Consider the following 19,043-nt stretch of genomic DNA (forward strand, 5'->3'; position numbering starts at 1 on the left):
TTGTGTTTCTTAATGTTTACAGGCCTCCCAAATACTGCACAGACTTTTTTAATGACCTCAGTGAACTGCTGTCTGTGATCTGTGTTGATTTCGACTGTGTAATTATTGTTGGGGATTTTAACATCCATGTGGACAACCCTCAGGACAAAGGGACTAAAGACCTGAGTAACACTCAGCATGTAACAGAGGCCACACATAATAGAGGACACACTCTTGACCTACTGATCTCCAAGAGCCTGAGCATTTCAAAGGTTACTGTGTCTGATGTGGGCCTGTCTGATCATTACTGTGTTTTCTTTGAAAGTAAAATCTCAGCCCACACAAATATATCAACAGCAGTGATCACAAAACGGTGTATAACTGAACACAGTAGTGAGATCTTTAACCAGGTCTTCCCATTAACACCTGACCTGTCCAAAGGTTCAGTCAATGAGCTCGTCAATAGCTTTAATGCAAAAATGTTAAATGTAATGGATACTATTGCCCCCATTAAGGTGAAGGTTATCTCTGGAAGGAAAAATTCTCCATGGAGAAACTCCACACTGGTGAAAAATGAAAAAAGAGAGTGTAGGAAAGCTGAGCGCAGATGGAGAAAAACAAACCTCCAGGTTCATTATGACATCTATAAAGAGAAACTTCACAATTATAATTTACAACTGAGGAGTGCAAGGAGGTCCTACTTCTCTGACATCATCACTAAAAACAGCCATAATGCTCGGGTCTTATTTTCTACAGTTGACAGGCTAACAAACCCTCCTGTGCCAGTGGCAGCTGAACTTCATTCGACCATGGCCTGCAATGACTTTGCCAAATTCTTCACAGACAAAATCCAAAAGATTAGACAAGCAGTTGGTACATCAACAGCAGATCCAGGATATGTACTGTGTCCACCAAAAAACTGTTTAAACACCATCAAACAGTTTCACCCGATTAACAGCAAAGACCTGGAGGACATCTTAGGTCAACTGAACTCCTCCTCCTGCTGTTTAGATGTCCTGCCAACAAGTTTTTTCAAAAAGGTCTCAAAGACTTTAGAGTCAGACCTGTTACAGATCGTCAACTTTTCTTTATTATCAGGTGTGTTTCCAGAATCACTAAAAACTGCTGTAATCAAACCTATACTGAAAAAGGACAATCTTGACAAGACACAAATGAAAAACTACAGGCCGATCTCAAATCTCCCGTTTTTAAGTAAGATCATTGAAAAAGCAGTTTCTCAACAGCTCAGTTACTTCTTAAAACAGAATAATTGCTACGATGCCTTCCAGTCAGGTTTTAGACAGAACCACAGCACTGAAACCGCTCTGACAAAAGTGTTTAATGACATATGTCTGAATACAGACAGTGGAAAAATGTCAGTCCTAGTTTTACTGGATCTCAGTGCAGCATTTGATACAGTTGACCACAACATATTACTCAAACGACTGGAGAACTGGGCAGGTCTTTCAGGAACTGTACTAAACTGGTTCAAAACATACTTAGAAAACAGGAAATACTTTGTATCAATAGGTAACTTCACATCTGAGCAGACAAGTATCACATGTGGAGTTCCCCAAGGTTCCATCTTGGGACCCCCTCTGTTTAACATTTACATGCTCCCACTGGCACAGATTATAAAGAACAACAAAATAAACTATCACAGCTATGCAGATGACACACAAATATATATCACAATGTCACCAGGAGCCCGAGGCCCTGTACAGGCTCTTGGTAAATGCATTGAGGAAATCAATGACTGGTTGTGCCACAATTTTCTCCAACTAAACAAAAACAAAACTGAGGTAATAGTCTTTGGCGCCAAAGAAAAACGATTACAGGTCACCAGAGAACTTCAATCTATACATCTAAAAACCACAAACCAGGCGAGAAATTTGGGTGTAGTGATGGATGCAGACCTAAACTTAGAAAAACACATTAAGACAATAACAAAGTCAGCTTACTATCACCTCAAGAATATATCAAGGATAAAAGATCTGATGTCTCAACAGGACCTGGAAAAACTAGTCCATGCATTCATCTTTAGTAGGCTTGATTACTGTAACAGCATCTTTACAGGTCTACCTAAAAAATCAGTCAGACAACTACAGCTCATTCAGAACTCTGCTGCTCGAGTCCTCACTAAGACCAAAACAGTGGACCACATCAGTCCAGCTCTGAGGTCTTTACACTGGCTGCCTGTCCGTCAGAGGATAGACTTTAAAGTTCTGATGCTGGTCTATAAAGCTCTGAATGGTTTAGGACCAAAATACATCAATGACCTCCTGACCCAGTATGAACCTTCCAGATCCCTCAGGTCATCTGGATCCGGTCTTTTATCAGTTCCCAGAGTCAGAACCAGACACGGAGAAGCTGCATTCAGATTTTATGCTCCTTATATCTGGAACAAACTCCCAGAAAGCCTCAGATCAGCTGAAACACTCAGTTTATTTAAATCCAGGTTGAAGACTCACCTGTTCTCAGCTGCATTTGAATAAAGCACCAAATCCACACTTTTAAGCTTAAATTTCAAAACTTACACTAACTACTGATCTTATCTATTTCTGATTTTATCTGTTTTGATTTTATATACTGTTTTGTTTGTTTGTTAATTAATTAAGCTTAAATTTCAAAACTTACATTAACTACTGATTTTATCTACTGTTCTGATTTTATCTGTTTTGATTTTATATACTGTTTTGTTTGTTTGTTTGTTTGTTAAGTGGGTTTAGAGCTCTGGGTAGCTCCCCAACTGGGTCTAGACTGGGTCTAGAGAGTATTTTAAATTCAGGGAATTTAAAATAGAAAGTAGCTCGTCCACAGAAGGACTGGTAGCTCCCCTTACGATAAGGGTTCAGATCGCGCGAACAGGTGTGAAATGTGTGTGTTTAGTTAGTTTGTTTGTTTGCTTGTTTTAATCAATTTTAAATCATGCTTTTTATTTGTTTTTGTTTCTAATGTCTCTGTAAAGCACTTTGAATCACCTTGTTTTTGAATTGTGCTATACAAATAAATTTGCCTTGCCTTGCCTTGCCTTGATGTACCTCTGTCTGACTCCGGCTGCTCCGGCCTCATTATCGAGTACATTTCGTGTCAAAGACACACTCACACTCTCTCTTGCTCACACCACAAGAAGATTGTTGATTTATGTATCTGTGCATATTTTAATGTTCCAGTTTGTTTTTTCTGGTGCAGCAGTCATTGATACATCATATATTTCTATTTGTACAATATCCTTTTATATCCTGTTTGTGTTTATATAACACAAGTAGAACAGGAGCCTTCAGAGAATTTATAGAGTTGATCTTGGAAAAGCAAAATGTGTTTGGCACAACAGTGCATTCAGGTCATAATTCTTATATATCATTAGTATATAATAATAATCTTTTTCTTGAAATGACAACATGACAGAGAAGTCACCCAAACAATACTTCAAAAACAAATAGATCAGCTGAGTGTCTCTTTAAATGCCATCTGAAACTGCAGGTGACTGCTGAAATGCTCATAATGCTGATGTAGAAACTGCACAAATGGAAGACCCGATTACATTATTTGAAATAATGTGTTTGCAGATAATTGTGTTGATAACAGACTAGTGCTATAAACATTGCAGTAAAGTTTGTAGCAGCCTGTAGCCCAAAATGATGAATGTGACAGTCTTTATAGTCCACAGTGTTATTTTCCTGTTCCACATAATAACATGTTATTACTAATTTAGTTTCCCTTATATTGGAGCTCTGAGCTCAATCACTTTGCATCACTCTGACAATGACGGTGTCTCAGGTATTCTGCAGCCCAAAAGGTTAACCATGTTGCACTTGGTAATTCTATTGTTTGAAAACTTGTTTGGTGATATATTCTGGAAACTGAAATAATAACAGTTTATTCAAAAGTTTGATATTTAAACTTGTTATTAAATGTTTTTAATAGCAAAAGAATGTTTATTTTTTTGTTACTCATTTTTTCAGCTTAATGTTAATTTCACAGTGTAGTGGCTAAAGCATAACAATAAAAAGACTGCATTCATAAAGCACTCCTATACTCTTATTTACCACTTAGCACTTAATATTACACATTCACCGATTCCCACACAGCCCTGCACAAAGGGGCAGTCACTGGGTTTAACAGTATTGTGTAAGAACACACCAATGTGCAAACTGGAAGAAGACCCCGGTAACCCACCAACATCCCAACTGGTGGGTGTTGACCAGTGCTAAAGGTCTTCTTTCAGATACTTGATGAACTGACGCCCAGTACACATTAAATATTTTGAACTTTGAATCATGTAGAGCTTATCTTCTGTCCAGAGAAGAACTAAAATATGAAACTGGATTTTCTTTTCTTTGTGTCTCAAGCCAAATTAACATACTATCTCAAGAAGCAGAGATAAACTAACACTCCCAAGGGTTTATTTCCTCACTTTTTAAAAGCTTGACAGATAATTCCAAAGCCATCTCTTATTTTGAAGGGTAAAGATAATTGCTATGTTTCAACACTATTGTCACATGACATGACTGCTTCAAATGGAAGATAAACAGTAGTAAGAGTAATAAATAAACAAGAAAACGTAATGAATGAACTGCACAGACACAATTTCATGATGAATCATACTGGCAACTGGCACATTTGAGCTAAGTAGCCCATCAGAGAATTCTGACCTTAAAACCATTAAACATCATGCAAAGTTTAACAGTACATCAAATCTAGTTTGTTTGTTTTTTACTTTTCTTTTGCTCAGCTAAAGGAAGACAAACATATACTCACCCACTAAAATCTAATTCTTTATAAATAAGTACAATACAACATGACTCACTTTTTCATCAAATTGTGAAAACTGTAAAACTTCAGATACTGCTGTGGGATTAATATCCACATTTAGTAAGATCTGAGAGAAGGAAGTACACTTGATCTCAGAGTCTTTGAAAACCAAACAGCAAACTTGGTACAGGAATTTAAAAAAAAAATCTCTTACAGTCCCAGATAGGCTGGTCAGACAAAGAAAGGTCCGTGTCCATTGTTAGCCTACGTCAAAGAGCTGACCAATAAAGACAAAACATTCCATGTTTTATGCATTGTTTGCAAGCGAAAAGACAAGTCTCATACTAGGCTCATTCAAAGGATGAAATCCAACATTTCTCTTAACAGGGTAGCTGTGGTTCAGGAGGTAGAGACTGAAGAAGAAGAACGCTTCTCCCACTGAAAACGCTACGACCAGATGATCAGAATCAACCTTTTGGGACTCAGGAGGTAGAGTTTGGTTTGTGTTACATGGACTGTTATCTCGCGGGTGGGGAAGGAGCCAGAGCTGGTGTGTGAGATTGGGAAATGCCAACTACATATAGTCAGCCTTCGAGCTCGGGCTCTGGAACCAGTTTTCTGGAGATGGGTTGGAACCCGTTCCACCGTAAGCCTGGAGAATGCTCCACCCAGGGACTTTATTGTTCTGCTGGGGGACTTCAACGCTCACGTGGGCAATGACAGTGTCACCTGGAGGGGTGTGAATCTGAGCCCCATCTGAAACCAAGTAGTTTTTTGTTGTTGGACTTCTTTGCTAACCACAGTTTGTCCATTACAAAGGTTTCATAAGTGCACATGGTGCCAGGACAACTTAGGTCCAGGTCCAGTTTTGTTATTGTATCATCAGACTATGCTCGGGTAAACACAGTTACTAAGCTGTCATCTTATCATCACCTGAGGGTGAGTTGGATCAAGAGACAGGAGAAGATGCTGAACAGACTGGCAGACCCAATCTTACAGAGAGGGTGAACTGGGAATGTCTGGCCAAAATTCCCCCATAGCTGTGTAAAAAACTTACTGGCTCTGGCTTGATTGCAGTTGTTGCTGCTAAGGGTGGCCCAACTAGTTATTAGGTTTAGAGGACAGTCACTTTTTCCCTGTTTGGATTTTTACCCATTAATCATAAACACCCATTAATCATTCATTTAAAAACTACATTTTCTTTTCACTTGCTTTAGCTTTGTCTCATATTTAATTTGTTTAATAACCTGAAACATTTATGTGTAAAAACCATAAAAAATAGGAAATCATGTTGAACATTCACACAGATTTGTGCCATCAAAATGTTACATGTTGGCTGCTTCTTAGTGGGTTTCCTGGGTTTCTTTTCTGTGTGTGTGTGTGTGTGTGTGTGTGTGTGTGTGTGTGTGTGTGTGTGTGTGTTTAAATAAAATACATTCTGTACAGTAAATGTAAGGAGGTTCACTGCCACACTGTCCTGGAGTTCATCACGCATGTTCGAGTGGAGCTCAGATTATATGAACATGTCTGATGTCTGGATCTTACTTTAAATAATATCTGTCAAAAAGAAAACGGCTTTCCATCACAGCCTCATTTAAATGTGCCCATATCTGTAGCATATTTATGGTAATATGACAATAAAAGAGATTCAGCAGCACTGATGTGACTCTGAATACAAAGCAGCAGCAACAAACAAACAGATGACCTTGATGGCTCAAAGGTCATCCTGTTTGCACAGATGACAAGCCTAACTTCTGATAAAGAAATAAATGCAGTAATTACAGACATGCCCAAGTATTTTTTGAACCACTTTGAAAATTGCAGGCCACACAGTGAATCAGACAGCAGCTAAGGCAATTAACACGGAGAGATACTATGGTAATGAGGCGATGGTGCTTGTAAGGTCACTCACGTTGTGCATGTTAAGCCACAACTCAGGGCAGCATTTCTTTGCCACTTGATTAATTGAAGGTGACATAAAGGTAAGAGGTGCAGAGTTAATTTATCTGATTTGTCCTACACTGACAGTTGCTAAATAATACAATCTTTATGAGTTTATTTAATCATCTTCCTGATCTGAGGCATTGTGTTGATCTTTTCAAGAAAATGCCACAAACCTTGTTCTTGTTTGATGGACTGAAAACATTCATGGTCTGGAGGGAATTATCAGTCTTGGTAGAGTTATGCAGTCTTGGACTGTACTTGTCAGCTATGTCTTCGTCCTGTAAATGCATCTTCCATGGATGCAAGAATGTTCAGCTTGAGCTTCTCATTTAAATGTCCTGAGAATTATGAAAGAACTAATAGTCTTAATGACTCAGTCAATGCTCAGCTGTGCACAGAGGTGAAACTCATCACAATGAAATGGAATCAGGCCTCATTTTACAGCTATAAATAAAATTAGACATTCATTTGCATGTTATTGAGTGAATAAGTGTTTGGTCTCCTCTGACCCAACCAGAATTCTGGCTCCCACAGATTGACTGTGTGCCCATGTGGCACGCAGATTACAGTCAATCAATCAATTACAGATATTCCTGATCTCACTTCATTAAGTGTATAAACCACACCTGTCCACATAATCATCACGGGCAAGACGACAGAGCTGTTAAGAGATGTCAGGGACAAGACTGTAGACCTGCAGAATACTAGAATAGCTAACAAGACCGATACCAAGAACGTTGGTGAGAAGCTGACGTAGCTGACGTGATTATTTGGAAATGGGAGAAACATAAAATGACCATCGATTGCTCTGGTCTGAACCAACGTGTTAAACAAAAACTTTGCATTAAGTATTTAGGGATTATTGGCACTTTTATAAAAATATATTACACATATACATGGTAGAAAATGAAAGTGCTGTTTTTATTAACTGAATGAATGAGTCTAGAACTCGTGGGAATTTCCTGTATTTTATTCCTGATGCGCTGTCACTGCCTGAATCTTTTTTTTTGTTTGCTAGTTTTAGGGGTATCTCTCTGCTAAACTCTGTTAATCTTATAAGAGTCAAATTAGGGAGTCAAATGGTAATATATAATACAATTTGATTTATATAGCACGTTTAAAACTGAGGGTACACCAAAGTGCTTCGCAGTAAGGAATAAACAGGAAATGATTACACTGAACAGTAAGTCATTAAAACAAGGTAAACAAAGGCATTAATAAGTAGAGATAGGGAGAACTGAGAAATGAGTAGCGATACAGCAGTTAGTGAGCGGTGAAAATTCACAAGTAGGAAAAGCCGGGTTAAATAGGTAAGTTTTCAAGCGTGCTTTAACCCTTCTCAAGGCAGGCGCTGCCGATTTGCAACAGTTAAAAACTAACAACCTGATTACCCCCCATACTTATTTAGGTTTTTTTACTCAGAAGTACCACTGCAGGACTTGGTTGTGCATTAGCAACAAAAAGTTTAATTTGAGCCTGAGAGGGTTAAAGGATTGAATGGAGTCAGAGGCACGAATGGTAGCAGGAAGGTTTGATGCTACAGAGGCAAAGGCACGACCACCCCCAGTCTTCAGACGGTGCCTGGGCTGGGCCAGAAGAAACTGACCAAATGATCGTAAAGAACAGCTGGGAGTATAGAGACTGAGGAGGTCGGCGAGATAGTCAGGCACAAGGTTGTTTAGGCATTTGAACATAAGCAGCAGAACTTCAATACGAAGTTTAGGAGTCAGCCGATGTAAATCAGGGAGCACTGCAGTAATAGAGCCAAACTTTCTAGTTCCGGTTAGGAGACGAGCCGCAGCATTCTGAACGAGCTGTAATCGTTGGAGGTGAGCGAGGTGGAGTCCAGAGTAGAGTGAGTTACAATAATCTAATCTGGAGGTCACAAAGGCATGGATATGTTTATGGATAAGTTTATAGTAACATGTAGTGCTTTTACTCTTAAATAAGGTTCATGTAACATTAGGCTGATGTGTCCCTCACAAAATAGTGGAAATGCTTCTTTTTTCTAGGTACTTGTGTGGTGATATACATGTAAGTAGTACATTAATACTGTGGAGTGGAAGAGGAGGTCTGTGGATCACACAGTTTTTGATCGGTGCTAAATTGAGTGGAATAAAGTGGATAAATGAGAGCAATTTATTTGATCTGTAACATTCTCTTTTTTGCTTAAGTAAACATCCTAAACCAATGCAGGAGACTCAGATTTGGTCCTCTGCATCATTCTGAAAGCGGAACACAATCCTGTTAGTAGCAGCAGCAACAACACCACCAAAACCTTCTGCTTTTCCTTCAAATCTTGATTGTGTAATTAAAAATCCACTCTGGTGTTGTACAGATGCAAAGTTGAAAACATTTATGATCTTAACTGTTGATGTCGTAATGCCATGAGTTCCTTTTGATAAAATATTCTGAGCTGTCAGTAAAGATCCAAACAGAAAACTGTACACAGCGACATCAGATTTTTCTCTACCACTCCATACTGCAGAGCATGAACTGTGTCCAGAACTCCATATGAACATCTGGATTTAATTGTAATGCTTTGTTTAGAACATCAAGAAAACGTGTTACAGTATTTTGTTTCAAGTTGTCATTTTGATATGCAACATGGAACCTTAAACACGACACACAGATGAAGCTGTGGAACCTCCCGTCATGTCGATATGCTTTAGCTGCTAACTGATTGCCATTTGTCTAATTAATCAATCCCCAGCTAACACCAGCTATTAATTCACTGATGAGCAGGGTCACAGCACACTCCTCACACACATAAATCTTTGCCTGTTACTGATCCAAAAATAACTGCACAGCTTGATTTGTCTGATTAATCTCTGTGGTGCACTACAAAGTGAAAAGACCTTATTATTTAGCTTGTTTTTTTTTATCCATGGATTCGAGATATCAGCACGACTGTAGGACTTGCTGCTTCTGCTGGAAGCTAGTAGCAATAAAAACACCCTAAGCTTTAAGTGTTCAGTGAAAATGTCCAGTTATTACACACACAGTCCATTTTAGGTCTCAAGTGGGAAACTATTGATTGAACCACAAATCTAACAAAACAGCTTAAACTGAGTAACACCCACTTTCCAATATCAATCCAGAAACATGACTCAGCAAGTTGTTGCTCTTAGAAAAAAAAAACAATCTGCTATTCTCCTGAGGCAATCTAATGTTTTCAATCAGCAGCCAACATCAGCTGCTGCTGGTGCGGCTGCCAGTGCTGCCAATGCGTTCCAACTGGCATCAGACCAAATGGCTACATTTGGCCTAACATATAACACCTCAACAGTCATTGTGGAAATATAACACAAGGACTTTCACTCCTAACTTCCCTTCACCCACTTTCTATCTTTATTTTTCTTTTTTCATTCCTCCCACCATCTCATTTCTCTGTCCTGCTCCATTACTTTATTTCCCTTCCCATTCCTTGTCTCTGCTGGTTTGACACTTTTTGGCCGAGTTCCCAGTAAACAGTATGGAGGAACAGCTATTACACACAGTGTGCTCTGATCAGAGACGTTTCAGATCACAGCGACAGAGATGCTTCTCATCACACCTGGAACTCGTTTGGAACTCGGGTCACAAAGGTAGTCCGCCTGACTCCAGCAAGCTGCCTCGGACGTTATGGTAAGAGAAACCAGCGAATATACATCCTAAGAAGTCTGCCTCTCCGTGAATCGCTACCTTATCGTGGTGGAGGGGTTTGTGTGTCCTAGGGATCCCAGGGGCTATGTTGTCTGGGGGCAAATTGGTCCTGGGTGAGCGACCAGACAAAGAGCGATTCAGAAGACCCTTAGACCGTCGAGGGAACAGTTTACCCTGCCCTAGAGCCAGGACCGGTGAGGGTGCCCGAGGGCGAGCATCCGGTGGCCGGGCCTTAGTCCATGGGGCAGCCCGAAAAGGGGACATGGGCCCATCCTCCCGCAGGCCCACCACCGGCAGGAGGCGCCATAGGGGTCGGGTGCATTGTGTGCCGGGCGGCGCCCAGGAGCAGAGGCCCTGGAGGACTGATCCTCGGCTACCAAGACTGGCAATTGGGACATGGAATGTCACCTCTCTGGTGGGGAAGGAGCCTGAGTGCATGAAGTTGGAAGGTACCGGCTAGATATAGCCGGGCTCACCTCTATGCATGGCTTGGGCTCTGGAACGAGCCTCCTGGAGAGGGGCTGGACTCTGTCTCAGTCTGGAGTTGCCCCTGGTGAGAGGCGACGGGCAGGGTGGGTATTCTAATATCCCCTCGGCTTGCTGCCGGTATGTTGGGGTTCTTCCCGGTGGATGAGAGGGTTTGTTCCCTGCACCTTAGGGTCGGGGAATGGGTCCTGAATGTCATCTGCGCTTATGCGCCGAGTGGCAGTTCAGAGTACCCAGCCTTCTTTGAGTGCTGGAAGGTGCTCAATCTGGAGACTCTGTTGTCCTACTGGGAGACTTCAATGCTCATGTAGGTAACAACAGCGAGACCTGGGGGGGCGTGATTGGAAGGAACGGCCTCCCTGATCTGAACCCGAGCGGTGTTTTGTTATTGGATTTCTGTGCAAATCATAGTTTGGCCATAACGAACACCTTGTTCGAACATAAGAGTGTCCATAAGTGCACATGGCACCAGGAAGCAAAAACTCGGGTGTGGGAGGAGTTCGGAGAGGCCATGGAAAAAGACTTTCGGACCGCCTCGAAGAGATTCTGGCAAACCATCAGGCGCCTCAGGAGGGGAAAGCGATGCTCTACCTGCACTGTGTATAGTGCTGGCGGAGCGCTGCTGACTTTGACTGAGAAAATTCTCGGGTGGTGGAAGGAATACTTCGAGGACCTCCTTAATCCCACTGACACGTCTTCCGAGGAGGAAGCAGAGTCTGGGGATGAGGGGAATGACCCGCCAATTTCCGGGGGCGAGGTCACTGAGGCAGTTAAACAACTCTTTGGTGGCAGAGCCCCTGGTGTGGATGAGGTCCGCCCCGAGTTCCTGAAGGCTCTGGACGTTGTAGGGCTGTCCTGGTTAACACGCCTCTACATTGTTGCGTGGAGATCAGGGGCAGTACCTGTGGACTGGCAGACCGGGGTGGTGGTCCCCATCTTTAAGAAGTGGGACCGGAGGGTGTGTTCCAACTACAGGGGGATCACACTCCTCAGCCTCCCTGGGAAAGTCTATGTCAGTTTGCTGGAAAGGAGAGTTCGTCCGCTAGTCGAATCTCATACAGGAGGAACAATGTGGTTTTTGTCCTGGTCGCGGAACACTGGACCAGCTCTTTATCCTCTCCAGGATACTTGAGGGTGCATGGGAGTTTGCCCAACCAGTCTACATGTGTTTTGTGGACTTGGAGAGGGCATTCGACCGTGTCCCTCGGGGGGTCCTGTGGGAGGTGCTGCAGGAGTATGGGGTGTCTGGCCCATTGCTACGGGCCATTCGATCCCTATACAACGGTTGCAAGAGCTTGGTTCGCATTGCCGGCAATAAGTAGGACTCGTTCCCGGTGGGTGATGGGCTCCACCAGGGCTGCCCTTTGCGGATGCTGCACTGGTCCGTCGTGGTGAAGAGAGAGCTGAGTGTAAAAGCGAAGCTCTCAATTTACCGGTCGATCTACGTCCCTACCCTCACCTATGGTCACGAGCTGTGGGTAGTGACTGAAAGAACGAGATTGTGAATACAAGTGGCGGAAATGAGCTTCCTCTGAAGGGTGGCTGGCCTCTCCCTTAGAGATAGGGTGAGAAGTTCAGCCATCCAGGAGGGGCTCAGAGTAGAGCAGCTGCTCCTCCACATCGAATGGAGCCAGCTGAGGTGGTTCAGGCATCTGACAAGGATGCCACCTGGGTGAGATGTTCTGGGCATGTCCCACCAGGAGGAGGCACCGGGGCAGACCCAGGACACGCTGGAGCGATTATATCTCTCGGCTGGCCTGGGAATGCCTGGGTGTTCCCCCAGATAAGCTGGAGGAGGTGGCTGGGGAGAGGGAGGTCTGGGCTTCTCTGCTTAGGCTGCTGCCCACGCGACCCGGCTTCGGATAAAGCGGAAGAAGATGGATGGAGAAGACTATCATTTCTAGAACACTGTTTTATGCCATTAGTGACTTGATGCCTGAAAACCACTGGGAAAATCACAAGGTTATTTCCACTGTCCAATTCGTCAACCACAGTAAGAAATATGTGCATGAGATGCAGTATAATATGTAATAAATGTAATAAATGTTCAAATTTCATGACTCTCAGCTGAAGTATTTCTCCTACTTAAATGGATATACAACCAGGAGAATTGGGAGATATTATACAGAGTTTTTAATCATGGGAATCGTGAGTAAAACTTCAAGCTTGCATAGAAGGAATATCATATCATCACACTGAAGGTTAGAGCGCTGACAAAACTGAAGAAGCAATCAACAGCAAAAATTAATGTACCTCTGTCTCAGTCTGATAGAAGTCTACAGCTGTGGCAACACATTTAATTATAAATTGTATTAACAAAGAAATCCCCTACTTTCATCATTCATTTCCTTCCTCACCATGACAACAGTTTCTGAGAAAGATCAATAAGTAACTGACCATGGGTCCACATCTGCATGTCAGTGAACAAAACTCTGGCAAAGTGCTTCATTATACATTCATGAACTTTGTCCAAACTCACAGTCATGAAGCCGTCCAGTAATCCGGAGTCAGGTTTCGGTGGAGCCTGCAGTCGCTCCATGGACCACTTCTCGATGATAGAAGCCACCTGGCTGTTCTCAGTGTTGAGTATCCTGAAACCCGTCATGTTTACACCACTGTACCGGTAAGGTTCCACGTCCAGTGCAAACAGATCCTGGAAAGAATAGATACAATGTTAACCTCTATGTATCATTTTATCCCCACTCATCCCTGCTATAAGCTGAAAGGCAAGGTGTACCCTGGACAGGTTCGTCAGTCTATTATAGGTTTAATTCAACAAACCCAACTCACCTGTCAACTTGTCCATCACTACTGCAAACAAGGAAGGGGTCAGAGGTGATCCTCACTGTAATCCCACCTCAACTTTGAACCCATATGCCACTCCTACCCCACACTCCACCTCAATACTGCTGTCCTTATACATGTCCTGCACCACCTAACAGACTTTTATGCTACGCCTGACTTCCACACAGAAAAATTTTAGAATACCATAGTTCCTCTCTTAGTACTATATACAAAGGCACTGATAATTTAGAATAAACACCCTTAAAGCAAATATTGCATTTGCAGTACGTTTTCTTTGCAGGGAATTCACAAAAAAAAAAAGTAAAGTAGAGAAAAAGAATAAGAGTGACAGCGTTTTGATCCCTGACAGCACTAACAGCCTTTCCAGGATGAGAGTGAGATGGAGCATTTACACTTTGATCTGAGTCAAATCTTTGACCTTGACTTGTACACACAGGCATTTGTGGATCTTGCATTTTGTTATGTAGATACTGAGAGGAAGTTTATTCTGAAATAACCAAAGGCAAGGTTAGGACACATATGATCTCTAATGTGACAGATTTTAACGAGCTGTCAAGAAGGACTGCTATTGTGAAGACAACAACAATTTAATTTCAGTTCAATTCAGTTTTATTTATACAGCGCCAACTCATAACAACAGTTGCCTCAAGGCGCTTTATATTGTAAGGCAGACCCTACAATAATACATACAGAGAAAAACCCAACAATCATATGACCCCCTATGAGCAGCACTTTGGCAACAGTGGGAAGGAAAAACTCTCTTTTAACAGGAAGAAACCTCTGGCAGAACCAGGCTCAGGGAGGGGCGGGGCCATCTGCTGTGATTGGTTGGGGCGAGAGCAATGGGTCATTTGAACTAATTCTGAAATTATTTCACCAGTTGGCAGCAGAAACAGAGTAATTATTGTGAAAGTTACGATGAAAAGAATATAATGATAAATTTAAAAATTACATTAACAAAATGTCATCTGTTGTTGTTATTTGTCATTTGTCAGCACTGCATGTTCACTAGCAGTTTGCCAAATACTAGTGTCATTGTGTACATGGCAAAAACTGTTTTATAGTATATTTACTTTGAATGAAAGCCATTTCATTTTTGAAAGTTAGCTTTTTCCCTATGTGTACCAAAAGCAGCGATATTGTTCCAAATGTCTGAAATGATTGAACTGAAGGTTTGAAATGCTTTGTATGTATTATTGTAGGGTCTACTTTACAATATAAAGTGCCTTGAGGGGACTGTCGTTGTGATCTGGCGCTGTATAAATAAAATTAAAATTAAAAAATTAAAGTTGTTTGGCTCAAAGTATGTGAGCACATAGTTAAAGAAAAGCACCTGCCTCTTTCCTGATGCATGCCCAAATGAAGTTTGGATGCCTTGGATCACCAGATGAGAAATCACGTCATCATCTCAGTCTCATCTTTTATTAATCTGCCACATCATTTAATTAAATATCCGGACTGTGAAAGAAAATCATCGAATAAAGCACAGATGAATAGAATTACAACAGTGCATTTTATTTAATAATTTCTTCAGTTTTGATATCTCCAAACAAATGTGTCTGTGTAGGTTCTCCATCATCCAGCTCATGGTAATCTAAGGAGCTTGAAAAGAAAAGCGACTGGACTTCTTCAAGTTTCTTGAAGATGATTCATCTCTTATCTAAGAAGCTTCTTCAGTTCTAAAACCAAACGGTGGAGAGTCTCAGATAATTAAACCCTAGTGGGCGTTGTTCCTTAAGAGGCTTGTTGACACACTACTGATCCTGTGACTCATCACATGAGGCAAGGTGTGAGAAAGGGTGTGGGTCATTATAAGCAGAGGTTTCAACTGAAACCATTGTGAGACAATGCTTCACCCTAACACGTGACCTATGGAGATGACCTGACCCAAGATGTGAGTGGGCGTTAAGGCGTCTGGGAAGGATCTCAAAACTGGATTATAGATGGCAGACAGTTGGTGTCGTAAGCCACGCCCTCTGTTCAAAGATGGTCGCTCACAGTGGACACAGATGCTTCTTTCACTCCTCTTCAAACCATCTGTGTCATGGTCCTGGGTCATGTGACCCAGTGTGTTATGCTTAGCCTATTTTGATGTTTATTATTTGTTTAGGTTCTCTAAGGTAGTCCAGCCATTTGTATATATCACCCCTGCATTACGTCTCCCTTGCCCTTCGTGTGTTTATGTCTGTGTGTCTTGTACTGTCAAGTTCATGCTGTCAGTTATGTCACCTCCCCCTGTACTATGTCTCCCCGGTTCATGTCTCATGTTTCCTGTTTTACTTTGAAGGCCTGCATTCACTGTCAGTGTATTCAGTTTTACTCCTCCTGTCCTGTTGTTAAGTTCATGTGTGTCAGCTGCGTTCCCATGTGTGGTCACTTCCCCTGATCATCCCTCATGTGTATTTAGTCTCTGTGTTTCATACAGTCTGCATCGCGTCGTCTGTGTTACCACCCCCTGTGTTCCGTATCTCCAGCCATAGCTTTGCCTTAGTTTATGTCCAGTTTAGGTTTCTGTTTAACTATTACTCTTATGCTGCCCTCACTCTGTTTTGTTCCTTTCATCAGCCAGAATAAAAGGCTCGCTTTTGTTTAACTCCACTCCTGCATCCTCCTGGGTCCACCACACACATTTCCGCACGGTCTGCCTCCGCAGACCAGACTCTCAGTCCAAAATGTGAACACTGACATCCTCAAAGAGTGACCTTTGACCTTTAGGTGCAGATGGACTGCTGAGTCTTGTAGTCACAAGACTACACAAGACTGGAAGACTCAGTCAGAAGGCGACATACTTTGTATGTTACATACATACCATAGCTCAGGGTGGAATTAGTAGCACTTTTTACACAGTAAGACTAAACTATTAATCAAGAAAAAGATGAAAAAGAAGAACAATGAACAAACAATAACAAAAAGAGGAAGCAGAAAAAAGGAGGAAAAATATGATGGAATGAAGAAACATTTGGAAGATGATTCATATTAAAAGATATCATCAGCTGATAAAGGAAGGATAAACCAAGAGAAAATAAGATGTTACAAAGTAGTGTGATATTATTTTCTTTGGCTCTGGAAAATGAATCACCCACTGAAAGAAAAATAAATGAAATGAAGATTGAGAAGCTGCACCATCTAATGTTTTGACCATGCAACAAATCTTTATGGCGATATGGAACTGTGAGTTCGATCTGATGAAGAAATGACTGTGCAGGACAGTCTCTGACTCTACTTACCAGTGTGGTAAATATATAGTGATAGTACTCTGTCATCATCCCCATGGCAAGAGCCTAAGAAAGACAGTGACAGAAGGGGGCACATTGGGAGAGATTTATAAATAAATCAGGAAGCAGATAAAATGTTTTGTCATATTCTGCACACACACACACACACACACACACACACACACACACACACACACACACACACACACACACACACACACACACACACACACACTGTTTTGTAAGGCTACATCGCTGTGTTACCATGTAATGTGAGAAGGCATATATTGTGCTACACTGCTTTAGCCCAGCAAAAACACAACCATGCGAGGCAGGACACAGCGCCCAGGGTGATCATACATTTAGAATACTGCTAAAGTACAATATGCATAATTCTGTGGAACATCTGGAACATTAGCATCACCAAACTAACATTCACAAGTAGTATTAAGTTAAGCACTGCAGAGTGGAGCTATTGTAAAAGAGCTGCTTTTGTTTATTTTTATTTCAAAAAATCAAAAACATATTTTTCCAGTGTTAAACTGTTTTCAGTGCGTGAAAGTGTAAACATGGTATGTAAAACGATTTAACATTTCTCAATAACAAAGCAGTCTGCAGAGTACTAATCCCTGAATATGCAAAGGTTTGTGTTACTGCATTATGTCATCACAAAGACGGATATGTTCCTGTAACAATAAATACATCTTCTAAAAGCAAAACCAAATGTGCTCATTGTGCTTGTAGCACACAAGACTCTGAGTCTGAATGTGGCACATTTTCATGTAACACTTTTCTTCTAGTGAAAAAATAATCTGACTTCTTACTGTCATACTCTTGAGGAAAAAAAGTTCAAAGTTGTTCTGCGAGATTGTTTTATGATCTATTAGATGAATAATTACTATAACGCCTTGCCTCAGTTGTTCTCTTCTGCTCCCAGCATCAACAGTGAGCAACAGCCCTAGCTAATAGTAGCCTAGAAATAGAGTCAGCTAATCACTGATGTTAACAAACAGCAGACATTAAAGTAGCATATAAGGATCAGCCCATGTACCAAACTCTATATAAGGACACCAAAGCGCTGATGTGGCTTCAATTGTTTTTTTACCAGTGAGAATCTGACTGTGTAAGCAAGCAAAAACCAGCCAGCTGCTAAACTGGACATCAAGCCCTTTGTCTGCGTTAGCATCACCAAAGAAAAAGCTGCACTGGACTAATAAAGGCTCTCTAGCCAAACAGATATTTGGGGGTCAGCTCAGCACAGCATTTAATCTACATTTGTATGTACAGTCATGGCCAAATGTTTGGAGAACGACACAAATTTTGGTTTTCACAAGTTTGTTTTTATGATAACAATTTGCAGAAGGTTGAGAAGAGTGATCAGATGAAATGCAAAGTCCTTGATGCTTAATCCGAACAAACCCATCACCACTGCACTTCATCGCTGCCATAGAAATACCTGCTGAGATCTTTACAATAATCTTCTCATTAACTCAGTGAGAATGTTGATGAGCACAAGGTTGGAGATCATGATGTCATGCTGACTGGATGTGTTAAAAGGAAGGTGATGCTTGAAATCATTGTTCTTCGTGTTAACCATGGTTAGCCGCAAAGAAACACATGTAGCCATCATTGCGTTGCATAAAAACGGCTTCACAGGCAAGGATGTTGTTGCTACTGAGATTGCGCCTAAATCAACCATTTATTGGATCATCAAGAACTTCAAGGAAAGAGGTTCAGTTGTTGTGAAAACGGCTTCAGGGCACAAAAGAAACTCCAGCAAGCACCAGGGCCGTCTCCTAAAGATGATTCAGCTGCAGGATCGGAGTGCCGCCATTGCAGAGCTTGCTAGGAATGGCAGCAGGTGTGAGTGCATCTGCACGTACAGTGAGGTGAAGACTTTTGGAAGGTGGCCTGCTGAGGTAAAGTCATTTTCTCTGATGAAGCCCCTTTCCAATTGTTTGGTGGCTGTAGCTCAGGTGGCAGAGCAGGTCAGCCACTAATCAGAAGATCGGTGGTTCGATCCCAGGCTGCCTCCTGGCTGCATGCCAAATATCCTTGGGCAAGATACTAACCCCATGTTTGCCTACTGTTGGTGGTCAGAGCGCCCGGTGGCGCCGGTGTCCGGCAGCCTCGCCTCTGTCAGTGTGCCTCAGGGCAGCTGTGGCTACAATGTAGCTGCCATCACCAGTGTGTGAATGGGTGGATGACTGAATG

General features: G+C 41.8%; 1 protein-coding gene across 5 annotated transcripts in view; it reads right to left on the reverse strand.

Annotated features, from left to right (window-relative positions):
* Positions 1-19,043, reverse strand: part of grik2 (glutamate receptor, ionotropic, kainate 2) — a 326,891-nt gene that overhangs the window by 197,328 nt on the left and 110,520 nt on the right. For all 5 annotated transcript variants that reach the window (XM_026183896.1, XM_026183897.1, XM_026183900.1 and 2 more), the window contains 2 exons: positions 16,842-16,895; positions 13,289-13,462 (listed from right to left, as the gene is read on the reverse strand). In XM_026183896.1, the coding sequence (XP_026039681.1) occupies positions 13,289-13,462; positions 16,842-16,895 (228 nt within the window). The remainder of the gene's footprint in view (positions 1-13,288; positions 13,463-16,841; positions 16,896-19,043) is intronic.

This window comes from Astatotilapia calliptera, chromosome 11 (genome assembly GCF_900246225.1).
Source record: "Astatotilapia calliptera chromosome 11, fAstCal1.2, whole genome shotgun sequence".
Classification (NCBI taxonomy): Eukaryota; Metazoa; Chordata; class Actinopteri; order Cichliformes; family Cichlidae; genus Astatotilapia; species Astatotilapia calliptera.